The sequence below is a fragment of the Drosophila albomicans genome, chromosome 3 (genome assembly GCF_009650485.2).
Source record: "Drosophila albomicans strain 15112-1751.03 chromosome 3, ASM965048v2, whole genome shotgun sequence".
Classification (NCBI taxonomy): domain Eukaryota; kingdom Metazoa; phylum Arthropoda; class Insecta; order Diptera; family Drosophilidae; genus Drosophila; species Drosophila albomicans.
In genome coordinates, this window is record NC_047629.2 from 10,359,548 (window position 1) to 10,376,807 (window position 17,260).

At 37.6% G+C, this 17,260-nt stretch overlaps 1 protein-coding gene across 1 annotated transcript in view; it reads right to left on the reverse strand.

Moving 5' to 3' along the window:
- The window catches only part of LOC117568191 (uncharacterized protein DDB_G0283357), a 57,216-nt gene that overhangs the window by 3,206 nt on the left and 36,750 nt on the right, over nucleotides 1-17,260 (reverse strand). Inside the window, exons 3-5 of the mRNA XM_034248649.2 lie at nucleotides 6,984-7,168; nucleotides 3,860-4,082; nucleotides 2,421-2,513 (exon numbers count right to left, since the gene is read on the reverse strand). Of these exons, the coding sequence (XP_034104540.1) occupies nucleotides 2,421-2,513; nucleotides 3,860-4,082; nucleotides 6,984-7,168 (501 nt within the window). The remainder of the gene's footprint in view (nucleotides 1-2,420; nucleotides 2,514-3,859; nucleotides 4,083-6,983; nucleotides 7,169-17,260) is intronic.

A 17,260-nucleotide genomic window follows, 5' to 3' on the forward strand; every position in this document is an offset into this window, starting at 1 on the left:
TCTGTGTTGATATCTACAAGTAGTTCATGTATCTGTGTATCTTGGTAGGTAGGTGATTCCGTTTTGTCTGCATTCGACTTTGTCAATTTAAATAACAAAAGGCGCTTGGGCAATTGTTGCCATTCAGACTGCCTGACTGGCTGGCTGACTGGCAAATCCAACAGACTTCTTCACACTTCAGTCAACAGAGCCAACAACAAAGTCAACACTCACTCTCTCGCTGTGTGTCTCATATATATTCTGTGCACACACACATACGGTTTGAAGTTGAAAGTTATAGACATGGCAAATTGCAAGTTTCGCAGCCTGCACAATTTTGAGATGCAAAAATTCAAATTTCAAAATTGTATAAAGCAATTTGAAGTATGTAAAATTGCATTTAATTGTTCCCGGACAAAGATTCAATGCAAAAGGAAACAGGAAAACTAACTCAGCTGCAAAGGAAGAAGCCTTTTATGCTCTCTCTGCTATGCAATAATAGGCAATTTTCGCAGAACTCCGGTACTCGGTACTCAGACGGACGGCACTTGGGCCTCGTCTTTGTTTGTTTAATTGACTTGGCTAACAGCTTCGAAAACGCGTTGTTGTTGTTTCTCTCTTCATGTAATCCTTGGTAATATTGCCTTGGCTTGGCCTCCTGCCTGTCGCAGATTGCCTTTTAACACACACGCCTACTTGTTATGCAGGAGAAAAGCTCGTCGAGAGAGTGTGCCCGCTTTTGTATGTGTGTGTGTGAGTAAATATTTTGCAAAATTTCACAGATTTCTTTGTTAGTTGTTCTTACATCATTTGAATATGCCATCACGCACACTGGCAAATACGAGATATGCCTAAAAGTATGCTGTGATTCTTAACCACACTTTGCATAAGTTTTTGCTTTTTTGACATACTTCTCTGTCACTTTCCACACCCTACAAAAACACACAACTTCTTCCGCAACGGGTGTATACACTCAGAAGACAAACATTACGACGATTCAGCTTCCAATTCAACTCAGTTTACTCAGCAATTGAGGCACAAATAAATACAGCATACTTTCAGGCGGTCGTTGAAATGTTCTTATTACTTTAAGGCAACAACTGTGTGTGTGTGGCAAAAATATGTGGAAATGTGTGGAAATTTGTGTTTATCTCAAAGTCAAGCATACTGATGCCTACAGCATTTTCTTCCATTGTCTTCCACTTCTTCCACAGCACTTTTCCTGGACAACAAATTCTGCGGCTACGGTTGTGGTTGTTGTTGCTGTTGCTGCTGCTGCTGCTTCTGTTGTTGTGGTTGCATTTGTTGTTGGCTTTTCATTTCATTTCCATTATACGGCATAAATATTTAAGTGCATGTGGCCTTGTGTGTCATTACAAGCAAATTAATTTGCCATAAATTTGCATTTGTTTTGGTGAATACATTCATTGGGTACTCAGGCCGCAGTCTTTTGAGTGTTTTGCGTATTTAGCAGAGCGTAAATTTACGGCATCAGCCGCAACTCAATATTTTTGTAACGCAATAAAAAGTAAACTTTTCTAATTAGCAGCCATTATGCGATCAAAGCGGCAATTATCCTGCCTCGTCCCTCCAACTAGAGGCAGCACTCTGCCATTCATTCAATTGTGATTACTGTGGCGCCTCCATTGTCAGAGGCAGCAACAGCAACAGTAACAGCCAAAGCATTGGCGTCATTTCAATTGTTTCAATTTGCTTCTTGTCTGCTTTGCAATTGTCCTGTGAGGGTGGCAATGGCAATGGTCGAATGGTCGCATGGTCGACTGGTCGAATGTCTGTCCTGTCTCCTGACACTTGAGTGGCCGACAATCGGATTGTTGCGTATTTAAATTGTTTGCCATTTGGGCGCTTGTTTGAAGTAGTCTGTGCCGAGTGCCGAGTGCTGAGTGCCGAGTGCTCGGTGCTCAATTCAATTAAGTTGCAAATTCCACTCTGACGCCTGCCTCTTACCGCAACTCCCAAAATCGAAATCAACAAAAATCATTTACAGCAACATCAACAACAACAACGAGAGAAAACCAAAAAACAAATAAAACCATTGACAGGCATCTAAAGTTTTCGGTTGTTGCCACATTAAAAAATTGCCCAAAAACTTTTGTTGGCGGCAACCCCAAGCGACGTGTCAATGTTAACACTCCCCCAAAAAACCGCACAAAGCCAAACCGCCAACGCTTCAGCCTCCGCATCAGCTTCAGCTGATGCTGCACAACCCCCGAAAAAAGCAGTTGAGTTCCTTTATCCCCCTGCTGCTGTAGCTACTCATTTTCATGCCAACCTCGAACTGTGCGTTGTAAACATTTTGTGGTTGCAACGCCAAAAACTTTACAAATAACTCACGAGGTGCGCGGAAGCCGGAGGACGGACACGATTTAAAACGCTGGAGGATTGGGTGCTTTACGACACGAACGGAAGTGAACACTTACCTCAGCAGGCTGCCGGCATGAGATCGATATGTGGGCGGTGGCGAGTTGCCACGCACAACTCCATTCTGACGATCGCGGTCCAAAAGCAAAAGTCTGCAACGAAAAAAAAAGGAGATGTAATTATTATTATGACGGTTGTTGTAGCAGTTAATGTCATGCGACAGGCAATGCTGAAGAAAATGCACTGCAAAGTATTATATGTGGAAATCTCTGCAACATTCAATGACACGCTGATACTCTGGCAATGAATAACTGAAAGTGTATGCCAAAGCTAATGAAAAAGGTTGATGAAGATTGTTATAAATGTGCTTATATCATATAATATATTATATATCATAATATATTAGAAAAATATCCTTCACTTTGTTATATGGTCACACTTTATATTAACTGTATCTTTGTCTGTACTTTCAGTGTGGTTAGATGAAAACTTAAGTTGATTAGATATATTTAAAACTAAATCAATGTTGTATATTTTATTTCGAAACGAAGATTGACAATGAAATTAGACTTTAATGCCAAAGAGATGAATTTCTCTATGTAATGAATACTTCTCTAATTTATGCGTGGGATCTTTTCTCCTGCGCATCTGATAATCATTAGTAGGTATATCTTTCTCACGACTTTAATGAGACTAAAATTACTGTGTAGTCATTAATTTCTTAAAGCCTTATTTATAATTCAATTAATTTACGTCAAAGTAAAATTTGATTATTTGCAACTTTGTTTAACTAAACAATTCCCAAAATTGTAAGAAAAAGTCCTATTAATTAACTTAACTAATTAAAAGAAAAATTAAATTTATTGACTAGAAACTTTATTAAGCTTAAACGTTATCAACTCGTCTATTAAGTCCTATTGATAAACTCAACTAATTTGTAGAAAATTTAAGTACATAGAGTCAAAACTTTATTGAGCTTACACAAAATGTTTAAATAAAAATAGAATATGTTTGTTTACCATTTTAATTAGTTAAAAGTGTCCAATAAAGTCAACCAATTTAAAGATAATTTTATTTGATTTGTTGACACTCATAAGTATTCCTAATGTCTAGTTTAACTCTTATTTCGTTTAAAAAAGATAAAAAATTTTAATTTATTGAAAAATGTAAAGAAAATATAAATTTATTTATTGAGCAACTCGCTGTAGATGGTGATATTGAATACTATATTTTATGTGTGATAAATGAATAGCTGGCAAACGTGTTTTCTGAGCAAGGAAATATGCTTCTGCATAAGAGTAAAAATAGCATTTTCAGCCAGTGTATAATTACATAATGCCATTAATTGCGCAAGGACATGCGAGCGGATGCGGTTAGCCGAGCATGTCCGCAGTTGTCCTGCAGCACGAACACACTCGCAATTTATGCGTCATACTCGCCTTCTGTGCTATGCTGTGTTGTGGTGCACTGCATATGGCAGCCTTTTGCTAGGACTTACCTCAGACGATACTCCTGCATGCTGGCCTGGTAGGAGGGAGGCGGTGGGCGATGCTGGAACTCCGGATAGAGCAGGCCGTGCGGTGCACCTCCGCCTCGGGTGCAAGGTCGACGTCCGCAGCGGGCCAAATCGACGCTGGTGCCGAGTCCGAGGCAGCTTTGGCCACCGGGTGCTGTCATCCGCCAAGCGGCACCGCTCACAGTGACCAGCACAACGCCAACGCCTGCAAAACGAAACGAGACAACGTTAGAGGTGAGTGGAAAAATCAAAGCAAAAGTAGCTAGAAAAAAAGACAATTTTCAAATGCCCGCCCAATCGGTTTGCTTTAGTTGCTACGACTATTTGCCATTGTGAACAGTGCTGTAAAATTTAATTAGACGTCAAACGCTGTGGGGGCGTGGCTGCGCAATTACCAGCCCACTTAAAGCAATTGGAGGCTCGGGTGGAGCGACCTCAGTCTCCAGTCCACAGTCCCCAGTCGCCAGTCTTACTTAGACTCTGTGAGTCTCAGCATCCACTTTCACTTTCGCTACTCAGTCCGGGGCTTTCCTTTTGACAACTGACAGCTGCATGTGGCACGGCCAGTGGCGCTAGCTGTGCCTCTAGCTGTGGCTATGGCTGTGGCAGTGGCAGTGGAGCGTGTCATCATCATCTGAGACCCCGAAGACCTCAGTCAGCTGCCGAAGCTACCTCAAACTGCCCGGCAGCTGATTAAAGCCAACAATAAAGCCAGCTACAATTTTATTAGCGAAAATTGTCGTCGTTTTCTCATTGTTGTTTGCTCATTTTCATGAGCAATTTGCGCTCCGAAAATGAAAACGTTGAGAGCAAGCAAAAAGGAAAAAAAAATATATATATAAAAAGCACACACTCTGCAATTTGTGCGTTTATTATGAGTACGAACGAATACGACAACGATGTGAATGAGAGACCTCCATTATAAATAAGCGACATATGCATAGTCGCTGCCGTCGACTCAGACTCAGACTCTGACTTGATTGCCATTAAATTATGTAAAACTCAGTGTTACAACTCAACAATTTTTGGGTAATTGCCGCCAGAAAATGGCGCAATGTCACGCTCCGAGTGCCCCAACTAAACGCGACCGGCAATTGATTAGAGCGTCGTATACATAAGTAATGTACAGACCCCTCCAGCAACCCAGCCCCAACCCCAAGCCCAAACCCAAACCCAGACTCAAAGACGGAACTTGAGCTCGACGACGCGACGCAACGCGATTCGACTTTTGTGCACTTGGCCCCGCGATGTCTTCGCAGCTTACACAGAGAGTTAGTTACGTGAGTCGAGTCGAGTGACTCGACAGCTGTTCGCTGGCTGAACTTAGTGCAGAAAGCGAAAGAGAACCAAATGAATGAGTCATGAATGAGTTTGGCCAACTCATGACAAATTGTACCAGAAGTACTTGCAATTTTATCAAATCGAATTCAACCAACTTTGGCCAAATCTTTTCACCTAATTATGACGAACTGCTTACAACATTTTGCAACTTATTTGAAAAATGTCTTCATTTTATAATTCTATCTGTTAAGTATTCATTTGTGGCTTTTAAAACACATCAAAGTAGATATATGTTTAGTATACTATATGCGTTTTCTTACAATTCAAGTTAAAAATTCATGAATTTACAAAATTCAAAATATCATTTTAACTTAATAAAATTCGCTCCTCAAAATGGATGTAATTAAAATATTTTGTTCTCACTTTTAGAGCAACATGTATTTAAATATTAATTTAGTAAATATTTTTCTATCAAATGACATTATATTTCATTGATTTATAAAATTAAACATTTCATTTCAACTAAATTCTTTTGCATGGCAAAATTTATGTAATACAAATATTTTTTAATTCTCACTTTTTAATTAACATGAATTTAAATATAGTCAATAAATTTTCTCTCAATTCACGTTATATATCAAAGAATTACAATATTATTCATTTCTTTTCATTTTATCTTAATCTCTTAGGTCTGTTGCTTGCAAACATTTATGTAATTAAAATATATAGTTTTGTTACTTTTAATACAAATAAATTTACATATGACTTGAGTAAAATCAAATTGAGTTTAAAATTTAATTAAATTACAAAATTATAAATTAATATGAACAACTTTTCAAAATTGACTTTAAAATTGAATGAATTTACAAAATTATAAATTAAAAGGAACTGAACTCATACTCTAATTTAATAAGTAATGCAATTTGTTGAACACATAATAGGTTTAATATGTTAGTTTTAATATGTTGTTCAATATTATTCATTATAGAACCTTATTAAAAGATTGCTCAAATAATTTGATTTAAGAATTATGTTAACTTGTTACTTTCTAAGAATGTAAGTCTACTGATAATTTAGAATAGCTTAAATTCCACACCTTTTCTTTACTTTCTCAATTCCCAACAATTATTTAGCTGAGACAGCAGTTATCATTGATTATGTTACTTTCCAGCTAGTCTAACTATCATCTAGCTGCATTGTTGTCTATCCGAAGCAATTAGTGCTCTGTAAACTTGGCACGTTTACGACATCAGTTCGCAAAAGTGATTGCTCCAAAAATGATTCATCTGCGAGTAAACTGCCCACAGCAAGTCAATAAAGTTGTTTACTATCTATCGGTATACTATATATGCACTATTATAGGACTGATAAAACTCTGTAACCGGAACTAAATACTCTGGCAATATTGACACATTTTGTGTCTTTACAAATTTGTTTGTTCTTCGAACTGGGTCAGGCAGACGCTTCTCCCCCCTCCTTACCAACCCCCCAAAAGGGCAGCAACAAAGGCTGTTATAATTGTGAAAATTGTGTTGTGTGAGGCAAACAGACAACAAACAACAAACAAGCAATAACAATAACAGCATACATATATACGAGTATAAGTAAAGTACGAGTAATGGCAACAAATGTGCGACTTGTGTAAACATCGTCGACGCGACGTTTTAATGCCATTTTTGTGGCCTCATCAATTGTTCGACTTTTGTCCATATGTGAATGAGTACACCACACACACACGCACACACATGTACACTCACAAAGCTGTTCGCTTATTTATTACATAATTTTGTATGTGCCATTTTATACGAATGCGAAATACACTTACCAATCATCAAAAGGGCCGCCGTCAGATGCGAATTTGGGGGTCCAGCCAAGCCTGTGGCGCCCAACGCTGCGCCACCGAGGGCACAGGCCACGCCCCCCAGAGCGACAACAGCAATGAGGGCGCGCAGCGGCGGTCCAGCAAACCATTGGCCACAACAGCCTTTTCCGGAACGCTCCGAGGGGGATCTGCAAAGAATAAACAATTCTTTTGTTAGTTTTCCGACTGCAGCTGGCAACAATTTTTGTGAAATTTGTGCGAGTGAAAAGTGAGAAAGAGCGAAGAGTTATTCGGGGTTTCCTTCACCATGCGCAGGTGGGCAGCAAGGACACTTGCCATGGCCAGAAAACAGAAACAGGACCTGGCAGCTGTTTTTGGTTTCGCAACGCGTGCAAATTGGCAGTGGCAAGGCAATGGCAAGGCAAGGCGAAAAGGCAACAAAAGCGCAGCGAGTGTGCGACAATTGTTGTAATGTTTTTGATTTATGAGCTGAAAGACCAAAATTTTCGCACCGAACACACACAATAAAACAGGCAGACGACAGTTAGTCCACCAAACGAACAGATGATGACGATGCCACCAAGCACAAGGATGAGTTTCAGCTGGAGATGAAGTTGACACTGAAGCTGAAACTGAAACTGAAGAAACGATGCGATGCGATGCGGATGGCCAAAAAGCGTAGAATATTTTGCGCATTTGCCAAGCGACGCACACACACACACACAAAAAGGAGCAAGGACAATTTATGCGACGCAGTCAACGCTGCAGGAGTAACACTAAAAGACGCCGACAATGCACAGTGGGATAATAAACACATTTGCTGTGGACAACTTAAAAACTACAAGATTATCATAATTATTACCAAATATTAAATGAGGAACATTAAAACAATTTTTGAGGTACCAAACATATTTGTAGATCTTTTGTTAGCAAAATTATACATTAATTATACAAAATTATGTGGTAATGTTAACCTTGGCAGTGAATTTCTAATAACAACGATGTTCCGGGTTCCTAATCCAGACATAAGTGTGTTCAAGCCTTTAATAATGGCTAAAAGTTGTAGTCATAATTATTAGTATGTCAGCTTAATAGCTTGTAAATACACTCAAACATAATATGAAAGAAAATAATTAGAAAATTACGATTAACTTAACGTGAAAGACATTTTCGAGACTTGCTTGTAAACGGGCACAAGTTTTAAATGTCGTTTACAATCAGCTTAATAGATGTAAGTATAGTACTCTCATACATAAAACGATCAAATAAGAAAGCTGTGGTCGAGTGTATAAGACTTTGAAGTACCCGCTACCCATTTCAAATAAATTCAAATCAGTGCGGTATTAATTTTAAAATATGCCAAATTGATATGTAAGTATACTAAAATATATAGAAGCGTATGCATTAATTTAGAGTACTGAAATATACCAAAAAAAATTTGATTTGCGGAGGCGAAAGTGGGCATGGTAAAAATATGAACCCAAATTGACAATTGCTGTCGAAAAATAAATATGTATATTTATAACTCTTATAGTCTTTGAGATTCAGGTGAATCGTCTCAGCTGTTGACGATGTTCAAAAATATATATACTTTATGGGATCGGAGAAGACTTATAATACCCTTCAACCCATTAACAAATAAATCGACAATGAGCTAAACTCCATAATAGTTTATTAAACAAAATAAAAATATTTACAAATAATTAATAAATAAACTAAGCTTTGTCGCTATTCATTAAACACAATTCACCAAATAAATAAAATACACAACAATTACATTTTTGCTATGATATTTTACTCATCAATTTCGCATATTTCCCATAGTGAAAGCAACACAACAGACGATGTGTGTGCGTAAATTCATTAGGACACAGACATAGAAACAGGCGACGAAGAAACCAAGAGAGTGGGAAGGAGACAGTCGTTTAAGGATACGGACACTGGCAGCATTTTCTTTATGGCCACAGACTCTGTCTCTTTTGTGTGTGTGTTGACAACCCCTTTAGGGGATAGTCAAGGGGATGGGAATGGCAATGGCAATGGGGAGCTCACACACTTTCTGAGCTCGGGGCTTGCCAAACAATTAGACGCCGAAATATTTATAGGCGAGCAGCTGCGTCGCAGCCTGAGCTCCAGCTCTGGCTCCAGCACCAACAGCAACAGCAACCTCAACCCCAACCCCAACAATTCACAACTTCAATATGAAGAACTGAACTCAAACCCCCTTCGAATTCAATGGGACGTTGCCCACTTTTGTGTCATCGAAGCAATTTAGGCAGCCGAATGATAAATGGTTGGAAAATTACGTGCATAAAAAGGCAAGCCGGAAATTTATGTTTCATAATTTGATGTTGTCGCCCGAGGATTTTGAGGATTTTTATGATGCGCCATTAAATGTACACAACACTCTCGCTCCGTCAAAAGAAAAGGGTGTTACCTGACGCCTCTCCCCGCCTCGCCGCGACTCTTTCAGCTGATGCCTTGGTCTATATCTATATCTGGGAGCCATGTGAGCTGTCACTGTGAGCTACTCTGGCAGCTTAAGAAAGAGAGAGAGAGAGAGAGAGAAAGAGAGACAAAGGGAGAGAGAGGGTTCATTGGGAGTTATAGAGTTCAGGGGCCGCGGCATTAATGTTTCATCAGCTGTCATGTCATGTCATGATAAATAAGATCTTTTTTGCGCATCGCACTGAGCTCGACGGAAATGAGTACGCAAAATAGCAACGCAAAAGGTAAAGCGGCCAAAATAAAGAACAGAGCATGGAGAAAAGATCCAAATAAGCGCAACGACAACAAAAACAAAAAGAACAAAGCAAATACAGTCTCAGGTCTTAGAGTAATAAGTCCGAATACTGTTAGGTTTAAATAGCAATAATTATATGACATGAACAGCTTTAGCAGATGTACTTGATAAATATTTATTCATGTTGTGTAAAAGAATATACCATCATTTATAAAATAGTCTGAATATATTGTCAGGCTATATTCCGCGAGTCTTTATTTTAGTTTATTTTAAATTTATATTTATTAAGAGAAAACGTTTATCTATTCAATTCGCCATATATGCCATTGATATTTCGACAGAATACAGCCCTTTATCTTTAAGTAGCAATATTTGACACTTTCTTCACTGCAGTTCTCCTCTGAAAACAATAAAGCTTATATTAGCTCAGAAACTTAATGTTTCCCAGGTTTAGGATAAATTATTTTATTTCTTTCAAATTTGCCAGTCATTCAAAATATAATGATGTTATTATAAAATATGTTTATGCAAAGTTTTATATTTAGATGTTTTTTGTTTATATTCATATTCATGATATATAAAATAAGGTAGTGTTTATAATAACATTCAACAATCAATACTCTCGTATTAAATTTCCATTTCAATTGCAAATTTTATTGCATTCTTAACTCTTGTTATATACAAGTTTGTAAAAGATTTTCCAGTTGAAAATAAAATTGAAGATTTAGAGTATTTTATTTCCAGTTTTACATGTGTATAATTTATTTTAGTTAACAAATTATTGATACATATTCCTGATGCCTTTAAAATAATATTTTGTATAAATAGTTTGAAAGCATTAAACAATAACTATAAGAACTCTTTATATTCAACTATCGGGTTTGGAGCACTTTCCTTAAATTTCCATTTCATTTGTAATTTTCACTTCATTCTTTCGTCTTTTTATTTTGTAATATATTTTTCAGTGAAAAATGAAATTAGTATTCGGTTGGATTCCTTTTTTCAGATTTAGATGCTTTAAGTTTCAGTTTTCTATGTGATAATTGCCTTTGATTAAGTAGTAAATATTAATCATGCAATAAATAAAAGAACTTTACTTTCTACAATCAATACTTTGGTTATGGAACTTTTCATTTGTAGTTTTCCCTTAAGAATAATAAAGTTCATTGGCTCATAAACTTAACACTCTTTAATCCCAAAAACTAATTCTCAAAATAGAATTATTATAGTTCTTTTTGCAATTTAACATGGTTTTAGTGTGAGTTTTATAGTTAGTCATAATTAAGTTTTTCGCTAAGCAGTAAATCACGTTTTGCGATCGTTATTTTGCTTTGTGGATTTGCGTAATCAAAGAAATGAGTTAAACGAAACAGAGTTTTGCCTTGGTCATTTGAGAGATTTGTGCATGGCGCATAAAATGTTAATAGACATGTATAGTATATAACATTGGCTAATTGCTCAGGGGCAGCTGTTGAAAATTTATGGACAGCAGTTTACGACCCTCCCTCTGTCCTCCATTCATCTATATAAGGAGGCTGTTGTTTATGGAACAGAAATTTTAATCAATCTTTTTTTAAAAAGTGCTTATCGAAATGAACTTAAAGCAACAACAACAAAAACAACAAAAACATTGGCATTGACTTTAATGGCTATGGATGTTGCTTTATAACTGTGGGGCAAACTATGAAATTGCTTAATCAATTGAAAATTGTGCATTCGCTTGTGAATGTGACGCGGACAGTCGGAAAAGTGAGCTTTTAATAAAAACAGCGTTGCAGCAAAAAAAAAAAAGGAAAGTTTTTCATTTCCATAAATTATGATGTGATTGAGCGGCGCAGAAAACTGTGTCAATGCTGGCAAATTACAAATTGCAATTAATTAATTATAAATTAAAATGCAGTTGTCCGTTTCATATTAATACTGATTGACTTGTTTGCGTTGTTTCTATGCTCTTTGTGATATACTTGTTTTTGCTAAGCTGCCCCTGAACTACTTTTCTAGTCTAGCCAACAAAAACTACAGACGATATACTATAATATGCTTCTAAGTAGCTTCTAGACACTTTGTGTATACGCGATATTTCGCTACAAGTATCGAAAGCAAACAACAACTGCGCAATTTGTTGATTATTTGATTACAAAACGTAAGTTTCACCTGCCAGTGGAAGTCGCTCTCTCCTCTGATCCGCCCCCGCACCACATTTTAATTGCATCTTCAATTCAAATCGAGATGCATTTAGTTCAGCCTCATTAGCGTTCTATATGTGTACTATATGTGTATCTTAAAGCATTGTTATTCGATGCTGTTGCTTGCTGCGATGCTAATTTGACGTTAATCAATCATTTAGTCATTTGCCCGTAGTTCGATTGTTCGTTCTTCGTTGCTGCAACACACACTCAAAGACAAACACGTTGTTGCCGCAGCCAGCGGCTTCTTTGTTGTTGGTGTCGCTTGTCGGTCGTCGGTTGTCGGTGTCTGGGAGGTCGTTGCCACCTCGACATGGGGCCTCTGCAATTTGAGTTCTCTTTACAATTCAAACTCCAGCAAATCATTCACAATACGCACACACAAAAGTACAGCGACTACCCAGAACTTAAGACTTACGGCGGGGGGTGGAGCAGAGGGGGACGAAGTCGAGGGAGGGGCAACGAAATATGCAAAGCAACTGAAGCTGTGGGAAACGGCAACGTGCAGAGTAATTGATGAAACTCTGCCACATCAAAGGGAATGACACAAAATTCTATAAAGAAATATTGGAATATTTCAAACAAGTATCAAAGGGTCTTTTCCTAACAAAATCGATGTAAAATCAAAATGAATGTTGTCAGATATGTAACGAAGAAAGTAATAAAGCTATAGAAGAGTGTGCTCAACTGTGAGATACCTGCTACGAATTCTAAATAAAAACAAAACAATGCGGTAGTCATTTTAAAATATACCAAATTAATATACCACATATATACTAAGAGGTATATTGATATAGTACTACATACAAAATATACCATAGAGCGAAAAATATACCAGATTGTCAGCCAAAGCAACAAAGACAAAAAGACATTACAGAAGTACAAGTATTTCTTAAATAACTTCTACAATTTGTATCTGATCGCAACTGAGACTATAGTTAAAATTGTATAAGTTGAATATATAAATAAGGTATAAATACAATATATAATGTTAATATATGAATTTATTGCCAGTTGCAAAATGTTCATATTAAATTAAATTGCATCCCTGGGGAAATGTTTTAAATAATCAATCGTGGGGGAAATACGAGAAACAGTTGTCACATTAATTTGCTGAACCGTAACCAAGTGGAATATCCCGAAACGAGATGATATAACTGCCATAATGAAAGACTGATGAAAGTCTGGAAAAATCTGAACTTTTCGTTATATAGTCGACACACAAATTGCCGACTGCATTTCGTCTGCAATCGCGCAAAGAAATCAGCAACTGGCGTGTAATTAACACGTCTCTGAAAACAAAAGTGGCCAAGTAGAAATCAAAAGAAAACGGAAAAAAACAGAAATGAAAATTTTGCCTGGCTAATAGAAGCAAGTACGGGGGGCTGAGGGATGGGGGCGTGGCACTGTGTAGACTGCATTGAGGTGCAAAATATACACTAATTAAAGAAGACGAAAATGAATTCGCACACTGAAAGCGAATTTTGTATTAATTTAATTAACATAAATATTTTATTTATTTGCTCTCTCTCTCTCTCTCTCTCTCTCTATTTCTTGACTCCATCGTTGTTGCATAATTCAAGCGAATAAATGAGGTAATCGACAGCAGGCCGAATGAATATAAATAGCTATGTTTGTATATAACATAGCTCTAGTCAGTGTTGGTAATTAGTGCACAGAAATATTACTAAGCATCTAAAGATAATAACATTGGCACATTTTCTTTCGACAACGAATGCCGAGAATAAAGAGCATGGAAAATAGCAAATTAAATAATGATTTTTCACAAGAGCTGCCCAAACAGATGGATGGATGGATGAATACAATTTGAGTTTGAGTTTGAGCTAGAGTCAAGCTTTGAGCCTTGCTGACAAAGCGTTTTCTGTTTCGCATTTTATTTGCTCGAGCCCAGACCCAAAAAAAAAAAAATGCTAGTTCCGAGTGGACGAAGTTGGTATCAGTACCCAAGATTAGATTGCTCTACTAAATGTAGTAAGTGGGCGCTGCTTAAAGCCAAGCGCAAAGCCCAAAAAGCCATTTTCAACTTTCAATCAAATCCGCCCCTTCCACCTCCACCTTCTCCTCTGCCTCCCACTCAACTCAACTCTCCGCCAAACCCAAAACCCAAATAAACCCAAAAAAAAAAATAAAATAGCAAAACCGAAGGCATAATTACAGAGCGCTTTTCAACTTTACCGCAGTTCTGATTTGTAATGGAGTTTGTTATTTTTTCCAGTTGCCAGTTCTCTCAAAGTTTCTTCATTGTTTTGTTGTAGGCCTTTTGTTATTTTGGCATGAAATTAAGACACCTTGATTTCTGTTTCTGAATTTTAGACCCGGAGCTAAGCGAATTTAGGCCTTTGACTGACTCAGGTAAGATTATTTAATGGAATTTAAATTAATATTAAATACATCAAATCTATTAATTTTAAAGTCAACTACGTTTCCTTTTCACAATTCGGTGTTAACCATAAGACTTCGCATAAAGCAGCAGCTCAGAAGCTCAGGTGTTCTATTAAATTTCATGACACTGCGACAGCTTTAAAAACTTCAAAGAATTTTCTTCAAAAGACAGAGAGAGAGGAAAGAGTGGAGAGAGGAAGGAGGAGAGTGCGTGAATAATACCCGAACATGTCTGTAAATGTAAGTAAGTACTCGTGTCTGTCCAGACTTGAGACTTATTCTACCTACTACTTATAAGTATATGCTCATCATTCCCTCTCTGTCTTCTCTTTTTGTTCTCTCTTTCTGTCTCGCTGTGTGGGTTAACTTAAAATGAAAACCAGTAGCTCTCATGCCTGGGGGAAGCGGGAGCAGCGTTTGAGTCTCAGAACATGACATTCACCCAGCATTAAAATCGCTACCTCTATTGTTGTTGTTACTGTTGTTGTCGCTGCTGCTGCTGTTGCACATATAAAAATGAAAGCACACAGAGACAGACAGAGACTATAAAGTATATCCAAGCGAAAGAGACAAAGTCACGTTGCCTTTTGTGTACTTAAAGAGCAGCTAAAATATTAGAGTAAAAGTAACAATTTCACACATAGCCACAGAAAACTTCTGACCTACTAACTGAAGACTCAAGACAACTCTTTGGGAAGACGAGAAGAGACAGAGCTGAGAGGGGGAGGTGGGGATAGACAGTGAGGCGGGGTGTGTTCCGAACTTGGGCAACGTTTTCCACAACTAAACTGAAAACGCTTTGACGCTTGACTGACGCCAAAGCCAGAGCCAAAGAGTCGAGTTTAGTTTAGCTGAGCGCAGTTCAGTTCAGTTGAGTTTAGCTTAGTTTAGACGAGTTGAGTTGAGTTGAGTTCAGTTTAAATTGCAGTCGGCTGTCTTCATTGCCTTCACGCCTCACAGTTTATATTAAAGTGCCGGTGGTGGGCGTAACACACGAGCACGACACGATGGACAGACAGACAGACAGACAGACGGACGGACAGATGGACAGACAATATAAAGCTGACTTGTCGAGTTGTTTGTTGCTGCACTAAATACTTTTCAGCAAAATGACATTAGCTTAAAGCTTCCTAAATCAGAACTTGATTGTGGAGCAAAAGAAAATATTAAGATCAATTAAAATCAGAAAACAAAATACAATAAATGAATAATAATAATATTTCGATGATCATTTCCATTTCTTGCAAAAAGTTGTTTAATATAGAACAAATAATAGTTCTTTTTATAATTCTAGATATAGCTTAATACTCGTCAGAAAAATGACAATATCTTTCTTAATATGTAACAAGAAATTGTAGTTCCTTTTTAACTTAATCCGATAAAAGAAGTCTACCTGCAGTTTTATAGTTGCAGAAGAGTGTGCACGACTGTGAGATACACATTTTGAATAAAATAAAGCCAAACATTGCAGTATTATTCTCAAAATATACTTAATTAATATACCAAAAACTACTAAGATATATCAACGGCTATTTATATATACTTAATTAATATACCAAAAACTACTAAGATATACCAACGGCTATTTTTTGTATATCGATAATGACAATCTGGTATATTTTGTATTTTATGGTTTGTTAAAATTCTTATGGCATATTAGGACTATAGTACATTCGAAGAGTAAAAAGTATACACGATAGTCAACAAAAGCAAAAACCTATGGCAGTATTCGTTTTTAGGGTATAAATAAGTATACTTTAAATATTTCACTTATTCTGGTCAGAAAGTCAATAAACAAACTTAAAACATATCTTCTGATTAAGGCGCTAACTCAGCTCACTTATTTCAAATGATCTTAAAATGCAATATTAAGTGATTATTTCATATGATTCACAAGAAGTCACATAGTATATTCGTTACAATTGAACTGCGCTTGCAGCTAGTGAAATTATTTAATTTGTTGGCCAAGAGTTGCAAAGTCAAATCAAAAAGCTTGTCGAAAGTAGAGCGAGCAACTTAGTACATTTAACATATTCTGAGCACATAAACCAAAGTGTAATCCAAAGCTTAACGAGCACTTTCAGCTGCTGTCATTTGGGATTTTAACAGTTGGCACTTTCGAGTTGCTCGCTGAGAGCACAGAGCACAGAACAGAGCACAGAACAGAGCACAGAGAGTCGCCTGTCTATGCCACAAGGTGCCGCCGAGTCTCGCAGTCGTTGTTGGCCAACTCTCGAACATTGTCTCCAGCTATCTCTTTGCCATTGTCGTGAACTCGCTCGTAAGTGAGCTTAATGTGCGCGTAAAAGATTATATGGCAAAGTTGTTGTCGTTTGCTCTTTTTGTTATTGTTGTTGTTGTTGGCGCTGTGTCCATCGATGGCAAAACGGGGCTATAACTGCAGACAAAGTTTGCCAGCGGCGAACGCGTTTATTGCCAATTTTTGAATGCATAAAATGCAATCATTGCACTGCCAACAACTGCCGCCACCCACACATGGACAGCCAGCCACAGAGATGGGGGGAAAAGGGAGGGCAGTTGAGGGGGAATTTATATTGGCGTATATAGGGCAGCATGCCAAGTGTAAACTGTGGCGCAGGCGGCAGCCAGCTGTCAGAATACTCGACGTATACTTAATACAGCCATATACGAGTTGGAGTTTGTTGCACATATCGAATTTATATATTGTATACAATATATATAAATGTCACCCACACACACACACACACATACACAGAGAGAGATGATTATGCTGGGAACAAGTGCCAAACGTCGTGACCAGACAGGAGAACTGCGACTGGGACTCCAAGTGAAACAGCCACGTTGACAGCAACAGCAGCAGCAACAACAACAACAGTTGCATTTGGTTTGAGGCATTTCTAATTTCAGATCCGTTTCTAATTTCTGGCTTTCATGTGGCACAGTCATGACGATGGCAGCAGCAGCAA